The sequence below is a fragment of the Sturnira hondurensis genome, unplaced genomic scaffold (genome assembly GCF_014824575.4).
Source record: "Sturnira hondurensis isolate 20B ecotype Veracruz unplaced genomic scaffold, ASM1482457v3 Scaffold0015793, whole genome shotgun sequence".
Lineage (NCBI taxonomy): Eukaryota > Metazoa > Chordata > Mammalia > Chiroptera > Phyllostomidae > Sturnira > Sturnira hondurensis.
Genome location: NW_028088424.1, coordinates 3528396 through 3553268, shown reverse-complemented (window position 1 = coordinate 3553268; position 24873 = coordinate 3528396). Strand labels below are relative to the sequence as shown.

General features: G+C 46.9%; 1 protein-coding gene across 1 annotated transcript; it reads right to left on the bottom strand.

Moving 5' to 3' along the window:
- Nucleotides 1-401: 401 nt before the first annotated feature.
- Nucleotides 402-17704, bottom strand: HTR3A (5-hydroxytryptamine receptor 3A). The gene is made up of 9 exons (XM_037065688.1): nucleotides 17501-17704; nucleotides 15121-15287; nucleotides 14036-14080; nucleotides 11734-11843; nucleotides 10142-10311; nucleotides 4284-4444; nucleotides 3682-3892; nucleotides 3356-3571; nucleotides 402-1192 (listed from the first exon to the last, which is right to left on the bottom strand). Exons 1-9 carry the CDS (start codon nucleotides 17565-17567, stop codon nucleotides 894-896), a joined length of 1446 nt encoding a protein of 481 aa, XP_036921583.1. The 5' UTR covers nucleotides 17568-17704; the 3' UTR covers nucleotides 402-893.
- Nucleotides 17705-24873: the final 7169 nt, after the last annotated feature.

Here is a 24873-nt window from a genome sequence, read left to right as displayed (position 1 = left end):
ATTGTTTCTTCTTCTTCTTCTTTTTGTTACTTTATTTTTAGAGAGAGGAGAAGAGAAAGAGAAAGAGAGGGTGAGAAACATCATTTGGTTGTCTCCAGCTGGGGACCTGGCCCACAACCCAGGCATGTGCCCTGACCAGGAACCCAACCAGTGATCTTTGATTTGCAGGACAGCGCCCAACCCACCGAGCCGCACCCGTCAGGGCTGTTTCTTCTGTACCACAGCCATCGTTTGGTCACCGCCCAACTCCTTGGGGCAGGAAGCACCAAACAATGGAAACCACAGGCAATCCTCCAACCTCATTTTCACCAGTAACTCTAAACTTCTTCATCCACACACCCAGATCCTGACAAATGGTCAACAAAAGGGGATTTATCACATTTTATTACCCCCACCCCCACCATCTGACGACACATGAGTGTTCAGGGAAGTGGTCACAGGTGAGGTGAAGAAGGAGAAGTTAGAGTTGGATGAACCTAATGTAGTTATCAGGCCCGAGTAGCAGAGAGTTGGTTTGCCTTCAATCTAAGAACAACATCGAGGGAGGTGAGCAGAATTCCAACGTGCCTTATTTAGGAAGGTGCCAATGGAAAGACTGGAGCTTAATGCATAGATATGTAGAGTGAAGTTGGGGGATTCATGGGTTCCCTCTGTTCTAAGGCAACTTGTTTTAAAGCCATAATGGACAGGTGGGGGGATTGTAAGGGTCTTGAACACTAAGGTTTTGGGGGAGGCCCTAGTTTAAGGCCCCGGTTTGGGACTGCTGGGATAAATTGGCATTGGAAACAGGGATGGACTGTGTATGTGTTTGGAGAATATCCCTGGCATTCCCTGGGCCCCGAAAACCCCCACCCTCACCCTAAGTAGTACCTTCCCCTGCTGGGCTGTACTTATCAGGAATACTGCCAGATGGACCAGAGTGAGACCAGGGTGGCACCGTAGGCCAGCACTGCCAGCAGGTACATGCGGAAGAGCAGCCTGTCCAGCACGGAGCCCACGCGCAGCCAGTCCCGGGCCACCTCTCGACTCTCCTCGCGCTTCTCTAGGAAGTGCCTGATGGAGGCCAGCTCCTGGAGCAGCCCACGCACAGCCAGGGAGGTCTCTTGTGGCGGTGGGGGAGGGCTGCCCCTGCCCCTCAGGGTCTTGTCCAAGTCCCTGGGTCCTCCCAAATGGCTGCAGTGGTTTCCCACGTCTAGAAGGAGAAGAGTGTTGGCAGGGAAGGGAGTCCCAGCCAGATGGCCTGTCCCTTATGTTTCTCTAGCCTGCAGAAATTTTTATTATGAACAATTTCAGACATAAAGAGTATCATGAATAACTGACATATTTATGTAACCACCATCCAACTTAAGCAAATTAAGAAAGCCAATACAATTGAAGATTCCTGTATTCCCCTCCTTGGTCATATCCTCCCTCCCCTCCCCAAGTCACCAGCATCATGAATTTGGTGTTCATCTTTCCCATGCACCTTTAAAATTTTTTTAAAAGATTTTATTCATTTATCTTTAGAGGGGAATGGAAGGAGAGGGGGAGATATCAATGTATGGTTGCCTCTTGTGTGTCCCCCGCTGGGAACTGGCCTGCAACCCAGGCATGTGCCCTGACTGGGAATTGAACCATGATCCTCTGGTTCACAGGCCCCCACGCACCTTTAAAAAAAACTCATGGGCTTTCCCCAGCAATTTGATTTCCATTATTTCATTTGAACTCTATCACAGCCCCACAAGAGAGCAGAGTAGGGTTAATAATTATCTATACTCTTTGTATGAATGTGCAAAAGCTCAGAGAGGTTAACTGACTAGTATGTGGTCACACGTGTGGTCACCAAGGCCTAGATACCTACAGTCTGAACCCACTGCGCTCTCCGTCATGTCATATTGCCCTGGCACCCTTATCTCCGTGACCCTGAGTCCTCCTGTGCCAGAAAACACACCTTCAGGTACGGCTGCCCTTGCCCAGGCACACTTAGGCTGGTGCTCAAGCTCAGCAATTTTCAACAGGGGTTGAGACTCGCCGGTACACCGCAGAAAATTTTTAAAACACGCAATGCCTGACTATTGAGTCGGGGCACTGACCTCTTTACCCCTAGACTGTCAAATACAAAAAAATGACAACTGCCAAAACAACAATAACGGCCCAGTATGGATGAATCAAATTTATACCTATTCTTTTGTCAGGTCTGCTAAAAAATATACCATATATTTTGGTGTGCTGCAGAATTTTAGTAGTTTATATGTGCCATGAGAGGAAAATTGTTGCTGTAGCTCATTAGATCATGATGAGATGGTCTTAGGTTAATGGAACATCTTCTGTAAAAGGTGGGGCCTTCTTGCCAGAGGAGGGGACAAAAAGGAATGGGTGGGGTGAAGCGGTGTAAAACCCTAGCTTTGAGTCAGATGGGTCTGATTTCAAATCACACTTTGCCAGTGCCTGGCTCTGTGACTTAGAGCAAGCCACTTGGCCTTTATGTACCCCTGTTTCCTCATTTGAAAAATGAGGATGAGAATCCTAGTGGGCCACCACTGGGACAATGCACAGGAAATGCTTGGCACATGCCTGGCCCCAAATGCTCAAAGTAAACCAACGAACCACCCACCATGACCACCAACAAATGGCTACTTACTGTGAGAATTCCTCGGGGGGTATGAGCTCCACACTTAGTGTCCCTCTGCACCCCTGTCTCTCTGCTTTGGAAGTAGTTAAAATTCTAAGGTTCTTTGAGCTTATTAGAATTAGAGAGTTTTAGCCCTGGCTGGTGTGGCTCAGTGGGTTGAGTGTTGAGCCTGCGAATCAAAAGGTCATTGGTTTCCCAGTCAGGGCACATGCCTGGGTTTCGGGCCAGGTCCCCAGTTAGGGCTGTGGGAGAGGCAACCAATCAATCTTGCCCATTGACGTTTCTCTCCCTCTCTTTCTCCCTCGCTCCCCCTTTCTCTAAAAAAGTAAATAAAATTTTTTTCAAAAGATTTAGAGCATTTTAGAAATCCTGGCTGCAACGTTTAACCACATGTTGCAAGAAGGCAGATAACTACCTGAGGGGCATCTATCTGATCCAGTTTGGGGTCTTCAGAGAGAAGCCACTCTCAGCCTGGAGATCCCAGCTCAGCCTCTGGGACTCCTACCCTTACCCTGTCCACACACCCAGACTGATGAGAGCGCGTGAAGGTGCAGAAAGATTGACACTTTGGGCTGGCCCCTCCCAGTGAGGTTGTGTGTGGGATGCCATGTGCAGGACACCACCCAATTCCCAGGCCCTGCCTAGGCTCTTGGGCATGGTATATCCTCCAGAGACCTTCCACCATGTCCTTGCATCCAGGTCAGAATTGGCCCCTTCATACGGGACTCTCCTATTCCCTCTCACCTGAGCAATCATCAGTCTTGGAGGCTTGGGAGTGGCACCTATGGGAAGTTGGCTGCTCCCCCAGGCAAAGCAGCAGGGCGACTTTCTCGAGAACCAGGTGCCGCAGCCAGGCAGGCACAGGCTGCTGCAGGTCTTGCTTGTGCACCAGCCGCACGATGAGGATGGTCTCAGCCAAGCTTATCACCAGCAAAGCCATGCACACGACAAAGTAGACACCTGTGTGCCGCAGCATGGGGGAGAGAGGGGAAGACACATACAGGAGGTGGGAGTGGTCAATTCCTCAGGTCCTCAGCCACACCAAGGTCTTCCTCAGGAGCAGGCCTTACCAATGAGTGGAGTCCCAATGGCGGTGGCTGGCAGCGTGTCAGACACAATGATCAGGAAGACAGAGTAGCCCAGAAGGAGTGTGATCTTGAAGGAGACTCTCTCACCACTCTCCGGGGGCAGGTAGAAGCCCACGATGTCCATGACCATGAGGAAGATACTGGGCAATAGCAGGTTGACCACATAGAACAGGGGCCGCCGGCGGATGACCACCTGGGACCAGGAAAGAGGTCTGGGAGAGTCTGGGGCAGGAACCACCCCAGGGATGGGGTGGTGCCCAGGAACCCCCACCTCATCCCTGACCCCCTTGCTTGGTGGAGCTTTCAACCTGATTTGCTCAGAAAAGGAGGACATGGACCCCCATATCATGCCTCTGGATCCAGGCTTGTGGCTGTTCAGGATAAATGAGGAAAAATTCAGTTATTGTCCATCTACCTCATTGAAGTGAGTATGAGATGAATGTGAGCCTGGACTTGGGCAAAGGTCAGGGTCACATTCCTGACCCATGGATTCCTCCACATGTGCCTCCTTAAGGTTACCTGGGTATGATAATCCAGTAGTTCTGGTCATTGTTTTCCCCACATCCACTCCCTGTTCCACTCACATAGAACTTCATTTCTGCGTAGCAGTCACTGCTTTCCATACTGAACTCCTGGAACTGGGTCAGCACCCCTAGAAGCTCCCACTCGCCCTGGTTCATGAAGACACTCTTGTCGAACTTCACCTTTTCTGGTGAGCGCAACAGGGAGATGTTGATGTCCTGGACTGAGAGGGAAGAAATAAGCCAGCTGCAGAATCTGGTTCTGGAGCACCCACACAGCTTAGTATGTTTCAGCTCTTAATCTGCAGCCTCAGTTTCCTCAGCTATAAACTGAAATAGTTGTGCATACTGTACCCATCTGTGTAGTGGGGCTGTGGTGAGGGAAATGAAGTCTTGAATGAAACACACAACAAAATGCAATGAACCAAACAAACCATTTCTTAAAAAGCCCTCCTCGCCCACACACACACTTTTTGCACGTCTTTCTAGGTTTTCCTGTTACATTTACCCTTTTGGAAAATGAACAAAAGTCAATACTGTTCCCCTTTGCCTTCACAGAGCTGCCTGAATAAGGAGACAAGCCAAATCCCCACTTTCGAAACAATAGCTTAGTGTCTCTGTATCTATACTAGAGGAACAGATATGTACACTCACTAGAAAGACAGTAATGCCCATTTTAGGAAGATAATGGGGAAGACCTAAAAGCCCACCAATCGAGAAAATACCTAATAAACTCTAACCTAGTAGTCCACACCATGGGGCATTCCACAGCAGTCAGAGTTTGTGAAGGACATCTACATACACATTAACTTGGAAAAATGTCCCACATCTCTTGTTGAGTAAAAAGAAACAAGTAGCGGTAGCTTAAATGATACATTTAGGTAAAAACCTATAATTTCCATGTACCTCCCATAGATGTGTTGTATGTGTGTATATGCAAAGGACAGAGAAGGATCTGAAGTTTACGCTGCTGAAAGTTAAGCCTCGGTGTGGGGAGTTGTGAAGAGTTTGGAAATGAGGGTAGAAGTCAAAGTTCAAAGATCATTTGTAGTTTTGGGTTTCATTCAAGGAAGTTACATAATACTTTTGCAACTCACAGTGAATGTAATAAAATTAGAATAGAAATGGAGGGTGTCTTTTTGCAGTAGTGTGACACTCGCTTCAGTAGACCTCAGTGAGCGCCTTGTGTTCGTCCACTCGGTATAAGTCTCTCAGGACCTTGCCTGTGCTAGGTACTGTGATGGGCATCTAATGGTGGAAAAGAATCACGTCCCCGCCCTCTCTCAGTTTACATCTGGTAGAGAAGTGGACTTTGAACAAGTACTTGCAAATACAATAGAAGTGGAAGACAAAAAGGAGGCTCTAAATTTGGGCATTGGGATGTCTAGTCTGGGGGCTGACAGGGAGCTTCCCCAAGGAACTGACACTGAAGCTGTGATTCAAAGGTGAGTGAAGGAGTTGGCCAATCCAAGTGTGGCTGGGGGCAGGAATGGCACAAGAAGGAAGCAGGAGAGGGAGTAGTAGGGGAAATGTGGCCTAGGATACGAAGCAGCACGTGAGGAAGGGAAAGCAGAGGTGCAGTGGGCATGGGAAGGAGGCAGCTGGCCTGGAACAGATCTCAGGGGAGTGAAATGAGCCTTGACAAATGGACTGTGCCCAGACTTTGCAGGGCCCTGTTGGCCAGGTGGAGGATGTAACTTCCGTTTCAGGAGTGCTGGGAAGCTCTTGAGGGCTTTAAGCATAGAGAGATGTGATGAAATCTACATTTTAATTAAGATCTCCACTTGCTCTGAGGAGCATGAATTGAAAGGGACAAGAATGAAGGAGGGAACCCACAAGGAGGCTACTGCAGACACATGGGCACGATGTCAGGGTGGCTTGAATTAGGGGAGGGTGCATCAGTAGAGAGGAGAAGTGGGTGGCTTTGAGAGACACTGAGTGCCAGCTTCTGTTAGTGATATTGGGAAAGAATTGGCCCTTACTGAGTGTCTTCAGTCAGTTTACATGGTCTCATCCAATCAGCATAATGACTGAAGGCAACATAGGACAACCATATTAATCCTGTTTGGAGGATAAGGAAGCAGTGGCTCAGTGCATTAAGTGATGGGACTATAACTGAAGGAACCCAAAACACTAACTGGAAAGAACATAAGCACCCCTATGTTCATTGCAGTGTTATTTACAATCGCCAAGATATGGAAGCAGCCCAAGTGTCCATTAACAGATGAATTGATAGAACAACTATGGGCCCTGGTTGGTGTAGCTCAGTGGATTGAGTGCAGGCCTGTGAAACAAAGGGTCACCAGTTTGACTCCCAGTCGGGGCATATGCCTGGGTTGCAGGCCAGGTCCCCTGTAGGGGGCACATGAGATTCCACACATTGATGTTTCTCTCCCTCTCTATCTCCTTCTCTTCCCCTCTCTGTAAAAATAAATAAAACCTTTAAAAAATAAAACAACTATGGTACATTTACACAATGGAATTCTACTCAGCCATAATAAAGAAAATCTTACTCTTTGCAACAGCATGGATGGACCTGGAGAACATTACACTAAGTGAAATAAGCCAGTAAGAGAAAGACAAATACCATATGATTTCACTCACATGTGGAATCCAATTAACAAACTGAACTAACATGCAAAACAGAGACAGACTCATAGATGTTAGCTAGTTTGGGGGGAGGGATTGAGCAAAAAGGAAAAAGGACTCATGGACATGGACAACAGGGTGGCGATTGCTGGGGGGAGGAGGATATAAGAGGACTAAATGGTAATGGGGAAAACATAATAAAGATTATACATTTAAAAATAAAAAATTCTGGAGATGGATGGTGCTGATGGTTGCACAGCAATGTGAATGGACTGAATGCCACTGATCTGTGCACTTAGAATGGTTAAAATGGTAAATTTTATGTTAGGTATATTTTACCTCAATAAAAACAAATAAATCAATCGTTTAAAAATTAACTGATTTTAATATGTTTGGTTAAAATTCTGAAGAGTTTGAAAATGTGAACAAAGAACAAATGGATTTGAAAAAGATTCAAATAGACTACCTAGGAATGAAAAAGATACTATTGAGATTAAAGCTCCATGGATTGACCAAACAGCAGATTACACGTAGATGAAGAGCCAGCGAGCTAAAAAGTAGATCTGGAGACACTGTTTGTAATACCGTCCAGAGATACATAGAGGTGGAAACTATGTCAAAGGGAATAAGAGACATGGAGGACAGAAAAAGACAGTCTAATGTGTATCTATTTGGAATTTCAGAAGGACATGATAGAATAAGAAAAAATATTTGAAGACATAAAGGCTGAGAACTTTCCAGGATCCTTGAAAAATTCCAATCCTCAGGTCCAAGAAACCCAGTAAATTTCAAGCAGGTTCAAAAAAGAAAAAGAAAAAAAATCCTCATCTTGATATAGTAAGTATGAAATTGCATAACATTTAAAAAAGAGAGAGAAGATTATAATGTCAGTCACTGGGGACAATAAAACTATTTAAATAAGCAAAAAAGGAAATTTTGATTGCACATATGGATGGATATTTAAGCCTTACAGGAGCCCTAGAACCTGTGAAATTAATATTGGGTATTTGTAAAACCGGTAAAGCACCCCTGTAGTCCCCTGAGTATCATTAAAAATTGCATGGCTGGCTTAAAACTCATTTTACTGATGAGGGAAGTGACATGCAGAGCAGATCTTACTCAAATCACACAGTGAGCGGGTACAGGGTGGAGCCAGGACCAGAACCCAGGTCTCCCAAATCCCAGAGTCGTAGCCGTGACTGCTTTTTCATCAGTATCTTGCTGCTTTTCTTTAAAATATTACACAACAACAGCAAAGAGAAACAATGTGAAGAAAGTACAGGGAACAGTTCTAGTTTATCAGGGAACTTATTGGTATTGTTCTTGTGCCCCATGTGTAGAATTTAATAACTCTTTGAATACATTCTTACACAGTGTACAATGTCCCATCTCTAGGAATCACTGAAACTGAAAAAAAAAGAAAAGAGAAGAGAGACTTCCGCCAAGATGGAGGCATAGGTGGAAACACTGTGCTTTTTCCCACAACCAAGTTTGGATACAACAAAAGTTTTGGAGAACTAACACACACCCAGAGGCCAGAAAACCGAATTATACGGAAGTCCGACATCTACGAACCGTTCGACGAGGACGGTAAGAGGTGGAGCCAGCAGCGGAGCTGGGCCAGGCAGGGCAGACCTAGGAGCGCAGGCAGCCCAGAACTAGTCGGGGTGTGGAACAGACTGACCAAGGTCGCACATTCGCGTGCAGTGAGATGGACCACACAGGCCCCAGGGGGCAAACCCAGTGGTGGAGGGCTGACAGCGGTGGCACACTCGCGTGCAGTGGAGCGGGGCACGTGGCCCTGGTGACGGTGGTGGCTGCGGTGCTGGTGGGGGTCGCGGTGGCGGGCGCCGGAGGGAAGCCATTGTCCCTCTTTGACCCCGCCCCCACATACAACGTCACAACCCAGCAACTGAGTTGCCCTGCTCTGGTGAAAACCTAGGGCTCCGTTCCTGCTAGTTAACAGGCACGAACAGCCCAAAGGATGGCGCAAGGAGAACTCAAAGTCCCAGAGCCAATAACTCTAAGCGACCAACAGATTGCCAGGCTCTCAGAAGCCCAATTTAAAACACTATTTATCAGGATGCTCACAGAATTGGTAGAGTACAGTCACAAATTGGAGGAACATATGAAGGCTAAACTAATTGAAATGAAGGGAGATGTCCAGGAAACCAATAGCGATGGAAAGGAAACTGGGACTCAAATCAATGGAATGGACCAGAAGGAAGAACAAAACATCCCACCAGAAAGGAATGAAGAAATGAGAATTCAAAACAATGAGGAGAGGCTTAGGAACCTCCAGGACATCTTTAAACGTTCCAACATCCGGATTATAGGGGTACCAGAAGGGGGAAAGAAACAGCCACGAGTGGAAAACGTATTTGAACAAATAATAAAGGAGAACTTCCCCAGTCTGGCAAAGGAAATAGACTTCCAGGAAATCCAGGAAGCTCAGAGAGTCCCAAAGAAGTTGGACCCAAGAAGGAACACACCAAGGCACATCATAATTACATTAGCCAAGACTAAAATGAAGGAGAGAATCCTAGAAGCAGCAAGGGATAAGGGGACAGTCACCTACAAAGGAGTACCCATCAGACTGTCAGCGGATTTCTCAAAAGAGACCTTACAGGCAAGAAGGGGCTGGAAAGAAGTATTCCAAGTCATGAAATCCAAAGACCTACAGCCAAGATTGCTTTATCCAGCAAAACTTTCATTTAGAATGGAAGGACAGATAAAGTGCTTCTCAGATAAGGTCAAGTTCAAGGAGTTCATCATCACCAAGCCCTTATTATATGAAATGCTAAAGGGACTTATATAAGAAAGAGATGATGAAAAATATGAACAGTGAAAGGACAGCAAACACACAGTTATTAACAACCACACCTAAAACAAAAGCAAACCAAGAGGACAGCTAGATCAGGAGTGGAACCATAGAAATGAAGAACACATGGAGGGTTAGAAACAGGGGGGTGGGAGGAGGAGAAGGGGGGAGAAGGCACAGAAAATAGCATAGATGGTAGGTAGAAAATAGGGGGGAGGGCGAGAATAGTGGGGGAAATATAGAACCTAAAGAACTTGAGACACATGGTTATAAACTAAGGGGGGGAGAATGGTGGGGGAGGGAGTGTGTGGGTGGAGGGGAATGAAGGGGGGGAATAGAACAACTGTAATGGTATAATCAATAAAATATATTTTTAAAAAAAGAAAAGAGAAGAAAAAGAAATAAGTGAGAAGTAAGCAAGTTGGGTGAGGGGGACTGCATCCAGGATGTGCTCCTTGCTCAGGCGCCCCGGCCCCGGCCCCCAGCCTTTAGAGGGCACCCCTGTACTCACTTGTGTGCAGCCAGCTGGTGAACGTCAGGGAGCAGTTCTGCACATCGAAGGGGAAGTTGTAGATGTCGAGGCTGCAGGCAGTCACCACCTGGAGGGGCTTGTAGTTCTGGACCTCACCGTGATGTCGGACATACACATACGGGATATCTGGAGACTTCCCCACGTCCACACTGGCCAGAGAAGAAGGGTCAGTTTGGGGCTTAAAAGCAGATCAAGCCCTGGGAGTCTGAACGTCTCCAAGACACCCCGCAGGGAAAGAAATTCAAGAAGGGCCAAGGCAGCAGGACAGTTTTGCCTGGACTCTGTTTTTCTAACCTCCTTACCTATTTTAGATCATGCATGGCTACTAGTCATATATTCCTGAATAAAGGCATTTCTCCTTTATCCCTCTGGCAACCTAGCCACAAAAGGCAGGCCTGATCCATGGACCCAAAATGCCAGACTCCAAGGAGTACGCTCAGCTGTCCTTATGCTGCCCCCCTCTCTCCTGCAGAGAGCTCCTCTCCCAGGATGACCAGTCCCGTGGCAATGAGCAGGTTGGTGGGTTCCACCCTCACTTGGGCTTGTCCTGACCTCCCATTGCTAGAAGTCCTGTGAAATGAGGCTAATTATCTCTGGAGGAAAAGGAACTAGAAAAATCATTGAGAAGAATTGGGGCAAGGCAGAGACTTTGTTCTGCTTTCTCAACAGATTCCTGACCTCCGGGGTCTCCCAAGTGACCACTGTGGCAGGCAGTGGTCTGAGTCTGGGGTCCTGAGCCTGCAGCCTTCTGTAGAATTGGGTTGAGAGATGAGAACTGAAGACTAAAGCTGCTTCCCTGTGGCCAGAAACTGGAATTCCCCCGAATCTCACTGGCCTGAACTATGCAGGGCACAGGCTCTAGGTCAACTGCCTCTCATGAAAAGCAGTGTGAGTGGCACCCCCTGAGTTGGGCAGTGCAGTGGGTCCTGGGTGGAAGATGACTGCCAACCCCACCACCTTCTCCTTCCATCCGTCTCCCCCAGCCATGTTCTCTGCACTAGGCCCAGAAGGCTGGGCACTGAAACCTGAAGGAACCTGAAGGAACCTGAAGGGTGGAGAGAAGGAATGTTGGCTGGGACCAAAGATAGTGTCTGGCTGCTGAGCATAAAGGCTAGTGGGACCCACTTCGGATTGAAAGTGCAATTCATGGCTGGTCAGGCACACGTGTGACTTGAGAGCTGTCACTGTCTCCTAGCCCCAACTCTCCCTTGTGGCCAGGAGCAGTGGCCACCACCAGCACTTCATTCCTTTCAGTAACATTACTGTCCCTTTAAAAATACAGCTGTCCCTCATTCGGCTACTATAACAGTTTAAATTTGTTCACTGGCTTCCTTTCCCCAGGAAGGGGCCTGTAGATCAAGAAGTGCAGGGTTTCCACATTAAGCATAGAAGAGAGTTTTCAAAAAGAAAAGAGAATGACAACAGGGAATTTGGACCCGAACTAATTGACCTGCTGCTCTACAAGTCTGGGTGGGACATCGCTAATGCAGCAACAGTGACCTGGTCTCCCTGCCCCAGCCTTCCCCAGCCGGGAGCTACCTGGCCACCCAGCATCTGAGGGCAGTACTCACAACTCGTTGATGAGAATGTCTGGGACCCAAATGCTGTCTGTGGGGATGGACAGCTTGGTGATATTGTCAAAGTCCTCGGGGTTCCACCGGAGAAACTGGTCCGTCCAGTACTAGAAAAGGAGCAGGAATGGTCAGGGGTAGCCCTCTCTGTCTCGGCCAGGAGTTGTCCCCAGCTCAGGCCAACTTCACCACTCGGTGCCAGGAGACAGGTAGGTATCTTCTCGGAGAAATCTGGGTGATACTGGCACCCAAACGCTCGGGTACCTGAGAGCCTCCCACACCTGCACTCATGCCCTCCCTAGATGCATGCGCAACCCAGCTGTATCCTCTCCCAGTGAAAGCATTCAGTCATTTCTAGTATCTTGAACCCCCTGCCACCAACTGAGGGATCTTAAACAAATACTTTCTTGGGTCTTGGTCTGCACATATGTAAATGGGGATAATAGCAACCACCTCACAGGGCAGAGATGGTTACTGCTAAGTTTGGTCAATGCATTCTCCACTGTCCTGCCAGAATGACTGACCTAAAATAGATCTGTATTTTATCATTTCACATTCTATTTGAAAACATGGGGAAAGGATGGTGGGTCCATGGAAGTGGTCTATGAGGACTGGCCTACTAAGTATTGGGTGTCTGGTTCATAAGCATGTAGACTATATGTATTTATTATCATTGATAACTAGACAAAATAGTGTGAAGTGTATATAAGCATGACTAGAGTAAAATAAGAATATCTTTCAAATCACCAGGAAAAAAGCAGAGAACAAACATCGAAAAGGTTATAAAACAGAATATAATGCATAATACCGTTATAGAAACATACAATGTACATTCTATCACGTCATGCTCTTGCTTAAAATTCTTCAGTGGCACCTCATTGGCAATAAGATGAAGTTAAACCTGTGGTCGACAAAGACTTACATAATCTGTCTCCACCTTTTTTTTTTTTTGCCATGCTTCTCTATGAAGTCTACACTCCAGCCACATTGAACTAAATGCGGTGGAAACCTCCACATCTCTAAATACCAGGTCCCTCTCCCACACTATAATCTCTGTCTTCTTTATCAAGGTGAGTCTTACTCACCCTTCTAGGCTTAAGGTACTGTCTATTCACTCCGAAGGCAGGCTTATGAGCTTCCTCTGTGCTTTCATACTTGACATCTTGCCTTGCTGTCTTGGGGTGGCTGCACATAATTGTCTGTTCATGTGTCTGTGGTCTGCACTAGTCTGTGAGCTCATTGTGGGTCTAGTTAATGTCTCTAATTCCAGTCCCTTAGCCTGTAGAGACTGGCATCCCCTCACTGCTTGGGCAGACAAGTGACTCTAGAGGTCCAGAGGTGGTGTCCAGGCACTGTGTCCCAGGAAGAGTCCGAGGAAGCCTATTCTCGCTTGGGTCCCTTCACCTGAGGCAGGGCATGCTCAGATCTCTCAGAGACAGAAAGGGAACAGTGTGTCAGGAATCAGCTTCTGGCTGCTTCTTTTACCCCTTTCTGTCCCGTGAGCTGGTTGTGGTGCAGTGTGTCCAGGAAGGGCAGGGAGAGATTTAACAGAGACCCTTGTATGCCAGGTGTGTACTCAGAGTATCTCTCAGGCTTGACCTCTATGAACTGCCCTCTCTCCCTGCCTACCCTCTTCCGCCCCTGCCTTGAGCTGCTTTGGCTTCCCCTCTGTTCTGACACCTTCCCCACATGCCCAGTAACTACCAGAGCACAACACACCTGTGGGCTGCAGCCACCATTGTTTGCCTGCCCTCCTCACCAGCTCCAAGACAGAATTGCTGCCAATGCCTCAGAAATTCCACACATCAGTGCCTAACCAATGTCCATCAGCAGCTGGAAGACTGGGAAATGGCCAAGGACACGAAGACTGAGTGGATGGATTTATCCTGTTTCAACCACCCAATTTGGTTGTTGTCCAGTTTGGCTTAACAGAAAGAAGACTCCCTAGCAATTAGAGCTGTTTGAAAGTGAAGTAGCTACCTCTGTGTCCCCAGTCACTGAAGGTGTTCATTCAGCAAAGGTTGGACAGGCACTGGTTTGGGATGCCATGAGAACTGCAGGACCCAGAGGGGATTCAGAGGATTTCTTCTCCACTGATTTTTCAGTTCCCTTCCACTCCCAGTCCTGAGTTAGGGGAGCCCAGCCTTCTGGATCTCATGCTGAATACACCCATGAACCTCCCCCCACCTTCCCTCATCAAGGCCTCTGAGGTTCCCAACACCCTGAGGTGGAGCAATCCTTCTTGGAAGGGTAAGTCCTGCTCCAGGAAATGAGGTGGGGGGCAAAGGGCTGGCCTGCTCACCTGCCGGTACCAGATGTAGGTGGTCAGTACCTGATTCTTCTCATCCTGGGAAAGAAAAGGGAGGTTGGTATAGGTGGCCTTGTGGGCTGGGGTCCACCCTGCACACATGAGCCCCAGGAAAAGCTGCTACTTTGTGTCCCTATTTACTTGAGAAGTGAGAGTGAAGAGAAGGGGCAGGAGAGGGCCACCCAGGAAAAGTTGGTCTTTTACTAGGATACATATAGAAAGAAATACAACAATTTCTTCTTCATCCACATAGACCATACACAAAGGTAGTTATATATGCCTTTTATTATCTTCTACTATGTTATATATTTTACATATATATTATACATAAAGTAATAGAAGATAGTAATTCAAAGCACATATAACAATACTATACACACACACACATTTATATCTATCTCCTGCCCTAGTATGAAGTCAAGGGGTACAAAACCACATGGAGTAAAAAATTCATCAATTTCCCTCTCTCCCATCCAATTAGCAGCTTCCCTTTCCAAAACAGCCACATGGACTGCAATGGAGACTGACGTCAGCTTCTGCCCACCCTAATCCAACACAATAGCCTGCATCTCTGCAATTGCCTTCTTGTTCATCTCCACCCAGTGTCCGACCTCCTGTACCTGGCAGTGTACCCCACCCTACTAGTGTAATTGATGAAGGAATCAATTAATTAATTAATTAATGATTAACTCACTCTACAACAACCATTGAATAACACCTACCATGTACCAGGGACCTGTGTAATGCAGGGCATAGAGGTGAGTAGGGTGGACTGAACCCTCACACAGCTTATAAAGGGAGACATGGTGCAATGTGTGAAGATCCACATGTAGCAAGTGACCCACTGGCTGTAGGAGTGTGAGAGAGGCAGTCACAGAGGTGACTCCAGTTTCCTGGTTTGGGCAGCTCTGTAGGAGGTGAGTGCTGCTGTCTGTCCTGAGCCATGCATGGTACCAGGCCACAGGTACTGTGGGTGCTTGAATGTCCACCATGCTGCCCAGTGCATGACTTGGTTTCACATGGCCTCCCACCTCAATCTGCCATCTCTGAGCTGGGACATATTGGGGCTGAGCACTCACCACGCTGAGGATGGCATAGACAATGACATCGATGGATATGGTGGTTGGCTTTCTCCAGTCCAGCACAGGTCTCACACCCTTCTTGTAGTTGGTCAGGAGGTGATCTGACAGCCTGTGCAGAGTGGGCCTGGAGGTGTTGTGGGCCTGGAGGCCCCCTCTGTGCCTGGCTGGGAAGAACAGTTCACAGTGGACATCAGAGCCTGAGTCACCTCACAAGATTTCCAGATAACCTCACAAACTGAAATTTCCACTTTATCTGCAGAGATTCCTCTAAAATTCAAAAGTATTATCTCATAAGTGTAACCTATATATTCATTTACATGATAGAAAGAGCTGGATTGTAAGAGAAAGTGCCAAAAGACAGGTGAGGTCTGAAGTAGGCCAAGGGCCAAGAAATGTTGAGAGACGGAACCTGCCCAGAGGAGGTCATCCCGTGGGGCCCCGGTTGAGGAGCTCTGGGGAAATAAAGAGGAGCTCGCCCTGTGTACGTGATACTGGAAAGGGAGAGGGGTACCAACAGAGTGGCCCCAAGTACACGGTTTCTAAGCCCAGAGGTGTGCAGGAGGATTTGCCTCAGTCAAGGTCAATCTCAGTGTCCACACAGCTTGTTGTCTTCTTGACCTCAGCCTGAAGCTAACAACAACAAAAAAAAGAGTGGGCATCCAGTGAAAAATGACATCTACTCTCCTACTTGCAAAATCCACTCCAAGAAGCTCCCCTCTCCCATATCCACATGTACACAAAGTCCTGGGAGAGGGTTTGCCAGGTTTCCTTGTTGGGTGGGAAATTCAATGAGGTTAGGAACAGGGTTGGGGTGAGGTGTGGAGGAAGCAAGGAGAAACCAATTTTTTTCCCAGAGCACGAGACCTGCAAGGACAAAGCAGTGACGAGAAAACTGACCTCCTAGGCCCTAACCCAACTCTCTGGGGATTTCATGTGCACCTCAGATGTCCTTCTGGAAAATACTAGAAGCACTTCCTGAAAGGTAACAAGAAATATGAAAGTGAAAGGCATTTGTCAGGGACAGGAGCACCTCAGAAGACCAGAGTATGGGCCACAGGGCCTTGAGAGGACTGGCAGGGTGAGAGCAGTAGGCCTGGCCTTCCCTAAAGAGCACTGCCTCTGCTCCCATCTTGTCTGGCATGTACGCAGCCCGTGCAGCACATTGGTCCTACAGAGTCCCCTTCCCACCTTGCACTCGCCTATCCCTGGTGAACTTCCCGCTTCCCTCAGGACAGGGAAGAGCAGAGAGAGAGGAAAGATAAGAGTGCATTTACTGAGCATTTCCTTTGGAATAATGTCAGTTAACATTATTCATTTCAGTCTTCGAAGAGCTCCCTGAGGTGTCTGTTATGATAGCTTACTTCACAGATAAGAATTCCCAAGGCTGAGAAAGTTGAGTATTGTACCCAACAAGTGGAGGAACTGAGATCCAAACCCAGAGCCCTGTGTATCTTCCCTATAGCAGCAACAGCCCAGATACTATTGTCCGGGATTCAGGCCACTGGAAGAGGGCCTTGGAGGAAGGGGCCACTTTTGGGAGGGAAGTGCCAGGACAGCCATAACTTTGTAGCCTGGGCTGGATTGCTCTGCTGAGCTTCCCTAATAACAACTCACAGGGCCTAAAAAGCGTTGTGCCTGTGAGCCCTTCATATCTGCCCAGCCCCGTGTCCAGCCTGATTGTACCCTAGCTCCAGCTTCAACCCAACTCTGGATGGGAAGAAAATCTTCTAAAGCGGAGAATGAATACTGTCTGCAGCAAAAGAAACAGATCTTTTGGTAACTAAAACACCCTGTATCCACATTAGAGGCAGGAAGGAGGGGCAGGAATGCAGAGAGAGGTTTTGAGTTATTGGAGTTGATCTCTGGAAGAAAACTTTGGGAAACAAAGACCCAGAGAACCCATGCAACAAAACCGGAGAGGCTGAGGAAAAATCACCACATTATTTCTGGTCTCCACTCTGCTGCTAACAAGCTGTGTGACCTTGAATACAGCATTCCCCTGTCCGGAACACAGCATTCCCGTTTATGAGAAGATGTGGTGGACCAAATGAGCTGCCGTTTGATGAGTTTAGGGGCAGGGCAAAGAGGAGAGAACCCCCTCTCCTGCATGTGTCTATGCGTTTCCAATACAGCAGGCTGCTTCACACCCCTCTGGGAAAGCCCTGCTCTCACCCAGGGCTCAACCTCCTCAACTTTCTAGCTGGACCATTGTACCTCAAAATGCTCTTATGCTCATATGTGGTAAGATTGCTGACTTTCCTTCAGCCGTCCCCACTCCAAAACCCAACTTCCCTCAAGTCTGGGAGGAATCAAGCACCTCCTACCACCCCGCTGTAGATAGCCAGCCAGTCCTACTTGTCTTCCATCACTGCCTTACCTTCTCCCTGTGTCAGGAGCATGGGCAGAAGTAAGGCCAGTAGTGCCTGCGGCACCTGCAGCAACATGGTGAGCTCTCACAATGTGGGGGCCTCGGAGTGGACTGGTGTTCAGGGTGAGTCCCGCTGAAGGCCAGGATGTTTTCACTTGGCCAACGTCATGTGCCAGCCAGCCTGCCTCTCCAGGCTGCTCTCAGCAACTTCTGAGGCTGCATCCTCACACTGCCTCAGCCACCAGGGTTGGGAAGCTGCCAAGTTTTCCTGTAATCAATCCTTCAGCTGAATCAGGTTTCAGGGTGGGAGGGAAGGGGATGGAACCACTGAGGGAGGAGCCTTCCCTGTTGATGTCACTCCCCTGAAGCTCAGTCCATCCATTCTGCTAGGTGGGGGGTCAGTGGGCTGCAGGAGCCAGTGGAGCAAGAGCACAGCCTGTCTTCTGGGAGGTGCTCCAGGCCACTGCCTTGCTTTATATCCCATGGCATATATTTTCTAGCACTGGGCTGGGGCTGGGTGGGGTGAGGAGGAAGAGCAAGAGGGACACTCTCTTGTGCTATAGGGTGACAGAGTGCCCTTAGCTAAGCAGGTGACTGGGCATCCCTCAGACAGAAAGAGGGAACCTGGAGTCACTACATGTCTGCCTTTTTGGCCTCATCTAAGTGTCTGTGTTTAAATATTCAAGAAATAATATATATATATATATATATATATACACAATTATTTATACACTATGTAACTATCATATATATATATATATTTATTATGCAAAGTTAATATGTATAGTTAAAATAGAATAGCAATACATGCTTGCTGTAGAAAAAAAGAAGAAAATTTAAAATAATCTATAGACTTGCTTACAGCCTGGAAACAGCCACTGATCATATTTTGGTGTGTATTCTTGTATAATTTCCTTCTGTAGTGTATATATAATGAAGTAAATGTACCATATATAAATTTGTATCTGGACCCTTTTTTTGCTTAATATCGTATCATGTGCATTCACACATTTTTTCTTTTAAATGTGGTTTTCTTGAAAGAATTGTTACTTTCTTTTTTAAAAAATTGAGTCAAATAGGCATGTATCTATCCCTCATATACCCTACCGTGTGCCACCAAATTGTCTGAGGACAGAATTGCTATAGATTTATACTTGGAGGCATCCCACCTCTCCTTCAGCATTTGAATAGACGTGGACTTTCTGTCTCAAGTGTTTTCAAGGTGAGATGCACCTGTACTAAAGTGCAATCATGGTGAGCTTCAACTACAGAGCACTTTCATTCCTTCTAATCCCCTTTCCAGTGTACAATAGGCTGAAAACACTGCAAGAAAGGATTTTCTGAATTTTAGTTGTTAAAAAAACCTGTGGTCAGATATAAGTCCTTCTTGGTTCTGTCTGGATTTTTCCTCCTATTCATGTGTGTGATGAGATATTCATACAGCATTATACCTTTTGTTGATGGGGTCCCTTCGCTTGGCCATTAGCCAGGGTTTGGCCTTGGGATATTTAGTTAAGCTCAAGCCTGGGCTACTCTCTTTTAGGTCATGTGGTCTGCCACTGAACAATCTAGAAAAACAAGGAAAATCAGTTCCAAGAGTTCCTTTTAGGGGAGTGGAGATGAGGAGAAGTGGTAGAATAGGAGAAAATAAGGGGCCCTAAATGTTGAGAGAATTTAGAGAGTCAAATTCTACTGCCCTGAAAGAAGATACAGACTCCAGGCTTGAGAGCAGGACTAGGCAAGGCAGGAAGAGGCAGGCTACTGTGCGCCTCCAGGAAGACTGAGGTCTTAAAGAGGCTCAAACTCAGAAGGGCTCCTTTGGATTCCTCGGTGCAGCCTGGAGCACAACATCTGGAGTGACGAACACAATTGCCAGGCTCATGCTCAGCTCCAATGCCACTTAGAAGTCTGCTGCAGACTTCTAGAAGGCTTTCTCCCCTTGTTTGCTTGCATGATGAAATCTGCATGTAGCATTTCGCCATTTATTGATGGCGGCCACAAACCCACTTAGGGTTTCATTAGTTATTTTATCACCAAAGAACAAACGGATAATTAACCACTCTTCCCACCCCCCACACACAACCACTGCCCCTAAGGTTTTCCCGTCTCTCGCTCCAAGCCCAGACCAGCGTGCCCTGGTGCCTGGTCCTGTCACGGAGCGGAGCCATATGGAGTCAGAAGGCAGCAAGAGGCATCAAGTGCTGCACTTGTTCTGAAAGGGGCAATGGCAACGCAGGAGAGAAAGGGGCAAGATGAGGTGAAAAGAAACAAAAGGTAAAACTATAGAAAATGGGGCACCTGAAGAGGAAAGGGGAGAGAAGTAAAAAAAAAGGAAAATGAGAAAAGAAGGAAAATTGGTAGGAAACTGAGGAGGAAGAGGAAGACAGGAGTAGCAAGGCAAGGAGGAAGGGGAGAAGAAAGAGGAAAATCCTAGGAGGAAAAGGAAAGGCAGAAGAGGAGAAGAAAGGAGGAGGCAAAAGCAGCTAGGGGGCTCCCCACCGTGGGACTCGGGAAAGTGGACTCTCCACACTGTGGAGTGGAGTGCCAGCCGTGGGCATGTGCTAAGACCTGTCTAGGGGCAGCGAGAAAGCCTGGACACCCTGTCCCATGGGCCCCATGCCTTCACTTCTGCACTGAGCTCCTAGAACCCCCCTGGGACTGCACAATTGTGTTAGAGAAGGAAGAGGATGTCTTGGGCACAGTGTGTACATTAGAGAATTAGCTTCTTAGGTAACAGGATTAGAGCGAGCCGGGAAGGCCACAGCCTCAGATGGAGATGTATTGCCTGTGAGCCTCTCTGATGGAGCAGCAATCAAGTTTCCCCTGAAGAAATTTCCTATTAATGGATGTAATGGCACAACACACGGGGGTAGTTGGAGCTGTGGCCAGTGGCCAGGTGTAAATTGCCTCCAGTGAGACTTTGGAGTCACTTTTGCCCCTTTTAAATAAGATAAGAATTAGTTTGAGGCCTTGATGAACTCCCGTTGGCCAGTGGGGATCAGGGAAAAGCAGAGGCAGGGCTAATTTGATTCCCGTGCTCCGAGTGCAGACGGCCAGGCTCCTCCCAGGGAGTGGAGGCAGACACGCAGCTGGCAGCGATCCAGGGTGAGTAATGAAAAGCTCAAGACTGCACGGGCCCACAGGCCTGGGCCTCCCTTTGTGTCTGGCTACTCCCAGCACCCTGGAAAGTTTGAACACTGTTCTCACACATGTGCCAAGAGCCTTCCACCTATCCATCTATATCACTTTTCTTGCTCCGGCTTTCCAGGTTAAAACACAGCACCCAGAGAGCCTTCCTGGCATGCCTCAGTTCCCACAGGTAATTCTGGATGGAGCTGAGATCCTCTAGACTCCTGGTTCCAGCCTTTTTTATTACAGCTATGTTTCCCATCTTCTGCAGTAAATTTTTACTGGTCTGTAAAACTTTTACCAGCAAAGAACCTGACCTTTCAAAACCTATAAACTTACAAAAACTCTGCAGGTGTAGCAACATCTGGCCCCACAAGGGGCCCACCTGCTAGGGAAGAACTGGGGAGGTTTAAGGTTTATCATCACAGTGCTAAATGGAAGATAAATCTTCATCATCCCCATCACTTTGAGGAGAGGGCTCCCTGAAGCCCCGCTGGTTGGATACCCAGGCTTGGCACCTGCCCAGCGTGCCCAAGAGAACCACCTCTCTCTTCTCAGGACAGACAGGACAGGTGTAGCCTTTCCTCCACCCAGTTCCTTGGCTGTGACGCATCTCAGCATAGAGGTTAAAAGATTTAGGGGTTGTCTACCCATGGAGAGGGTGGAATCCAGCAGGGTGAGAAGATGCTTGACTCAGTTTTTCTAGTTTCCCTGACAAAGGAACAGTAGTGGCTTTTATAGAAAGAAAAGAGAAGCAACGATGTCCTCAACAGATATAAAAGGGTCTCTTGCCTGCTGCCTTTCTTTTCTTGATATCCCACCATGCCCCAGTCATGGCCTTTTCTCTATTAAGGCCCTTGTCCTCAGAATGGCCTGGTTCTGTACCACTCCCCCAACAGCACTTGTTATTTATTGAGCACATACTCTATGCCACACACTGTGCTAAGCTCTTTATCATATTGAACCTTTATTTCCTGTGAAGGAAATATTATAATTCCCATATCGTATATGAGAAAATCAAGGCACAGGGAAGTGGAGCAATCTATGGAGAATTACAGAGCTAATATGTGAAGGTTGTGGTATTAGGTCTTGTGACTTGAAAGCATGGACTCTCAACCACTTGGTCACACGGAGTCACAGAGGATTATCTTGGATTAGACCCAGGCTGATGGGACCCTGGCTCCAATCATGGGAACAGATGGGGTCCTCATTATTGCTTTGATTGCTCTTGTTGTAAGGGAAGGCTCATTGTGCTGGCCTTACAGGAACCTGCTAATTAAAGATATTTTTATTGGAGAGTGTCATAAATAAGAATACACAGCTTAATGGACCATTAAGTTTACTGGTTTTTCTCAGTACAAAGTGCATTTAGCAATGCTGCACTCTACCTTCTTGGTCCCAGCAAAACCAGTTTCTACAAATGTTGTCTATGGAGTACTGTGATCTATTTCAGACTGGTGACTTCTGCAGCTCCTCCTTGTAGAATGGCAGTGGTGAGTCCAGATGCATGGGCTGGGGCCTCCTTAGAAGGGAGTTATTTCTTATCTTCTGTCACTTAGGGAAGAGGCCTCTGCTAGCTTTCCGATCAGACAGGCTAAGATCAGGAAGTAAACAGCATAGTAGGGTTACTTCCCTCAGTGCTGACCCCCAAAGGTCAAGATGACTGAGAGTTTGTTTTGGGGAGATGGGTGCTTATGTTGCCACATCCCACATGCAGACAGGCAAGGTGAAGGGATGGAGACAACAAAGCAAGGGCCTGTGAAGTTGTGCTGATCTTTTGGAACTCCATGAAACTGTTTGGGGACCCTGGGAAGGATGTGACAATTCTGGGAGAATTGAGCACTCTGTGCTGTACAAGACAGACTCTTTCCATCTTTGCACATGGCTTTGCTTACGTCCCCTGTCTCGCAGCCTTCATCCTTCACACTAAGGGGAGACGGGAAGAGGACTTGTTTCCGGAGTAGACCAGTGTTGTGGCAGCAGCACTGGTCTGAGAAAGATGAGCATAAAAGCACAGTGAAACCCAAGGGACCACAGTGGACTGCTTGGTCTCACTGTCCCTCCCGCCTGGAGATCTTCCTTCTTTAAGCTTTGGAGATTTGGGGACTTGTTTTCATATGGGCGGTGGTGATCCTTCACACAAGTCATAAGGGAATGGTGGGTATGAGAAACAGCAGACCCGTCCTCTCTTCTCCCTCTTTCCCTCCTGTCTGGCATGGAGGGACGATAGTCTCAAACTAATCTTTGCACGTATCCAAGGAGCGATATTACAGCCTCCTGAGTATGTCCAATAAGGTGACACTTTCCCCTACTCCTTTCCCCAAATGTCTATCAAATTCTAGCCTTTTCATCTCTTTGAGGGTGGAAACTTCTTCTGTGTGCCCTAAACAATAGAGCCAATCCCAGGGTGGTCTCTAAAGTGAGTGACCCTGGAAAGTGCTTCCAAGATTAGCAAGCTGATGGCAAAGGCTAGGTCTTCATGGTGCTAGTGATGAGTCATTAGCCCATCTGGTTAACTCAAAGTTAGAACTGGGTTTGGAAGGGCATCTGGCTTAAATTTCTCTTTAACTCAAGAGAATTACTAAATTCAGGAAGAAACCAGAGAGACCATCTTATTCCTGATGAGTGGTTATTAGTCCATCTGGTCACTCCAGAGCTGGACCTGGGGGCAGAAGATGAATTGGCTTAAATTTCTCTCTTGCTTAAATTTCAATCCAGAGACAAAAGGACTGGAAAGGTCTTTCCGTCCTTCCCCTCCCACTGCCCCCACCCATTTCAGGACATTAGTGTCTTAATATACTGTTATTAGAATTTTCTGAGAAAATTTCAAAGGAAAAAACCTCACAAACCCCTTTGGGATTCCAAAACAAAGTTTCTTCTAATATCTAACTTTAATTGCACTTGGTAAAATTTGAATCATTTCCTTTTATCCTGTAGAAATGACTCCCATCTCTCATCTATCCTCTCCACTGCCTCTGAGAGGCAATGAGAACATAGTGGTCATTTCTGGGCTCTTCCAGAGAAAAGAAAGCACAGACAGAGAACAATAACATTCACCAACCTTTGGACATTCCTGCACGGTTTACAATGAACTTCCATGCATGTTCTCTTTTGTACTTTGAAACTCTGAGGTAGGTGACATTACCTCCATCTTGTAGATAAACAACTAGGATGCTGAGATGTTTAGTGGCTTGTCCAAGGCCACTCAGTTCACAGGTGACCAAGCCTGGTTAGAACCCTAAGCCAAGCAAGGGAAGCACCAGGAAAACCTGATTCTGTCTTCTACCTTTTCCACCAGGGTAAGACATGAAGAAGAGATAACAACAAGGTCATTGCCTCTTGGGGGTGGTGGGATGTGGATATTGGGGATACCAATTATGCCTTTAAATTTTGTAGCATGTAAATCTATAACCTATGCCAAAAATTAAATCTCTTTTTAAAAGAAGTAATGGGAAGAATGGTAAATACAAGCCAATTGTAGTCCTGGTTCCATCAAAAACTATCTGTGTTGCCTTGGTTAAACCAGTGAAAAACTAACTTTTTTTAGAATTCTATATTTCTATTTTTAAGGTATATTTTATGATTATGCTATTACAGTTGTCCCATTTTTTCTCCCCTTTATCCCTCTTCATCCTGCCACCAGTGTTCCCCATCCCGTAGTTCATGTCCATGGGTCATACCTCTAAGTTCTTTGGCTTCTCCAGTCCCTATACTATTCTTAATCTCCCCCTGTCTATTTTGTACCTCCCAATTATACTTTTTAAAAAATATATTTTATTTATTTATAGAGAGAAGGGAAGAGAGGGAGAAAGAGAGGGAAAGAAACATCAATGTGTGGTTGCCTCTCATGCACCCCCTACTGGGGACCTGGCCCACAACTCAGGAATGTTTCCTGACTGGGAATCAAACCAGTGACCCTTTTGTTCACAGGGTGGTGCAGTTCACTGAGCCATGCCAGCCAGGGCCCAATTATGCTTCTTATTCCCTGTATCTTTTTCCCCTTTTATCCCCATTTCTATGATTCTGTTCCTCTTCTTATTATTTGCTTAGTTTTCCTTTTATTTTATTTTATTTTTTTAGTTTCAGTTGTTGACAGTTGTGAGTTTGTCATCATTTTACTGTTCATAGTTTGAATCATTTTCTTTTTCTTGGATAAATTCTTTTAACATTTCATACAATAAGGGCTTGGCAATGATGAACTCCTTTAACTTGACCTTAACTGGGAAGCACTTTATCTGCCATCTCATTCTAAA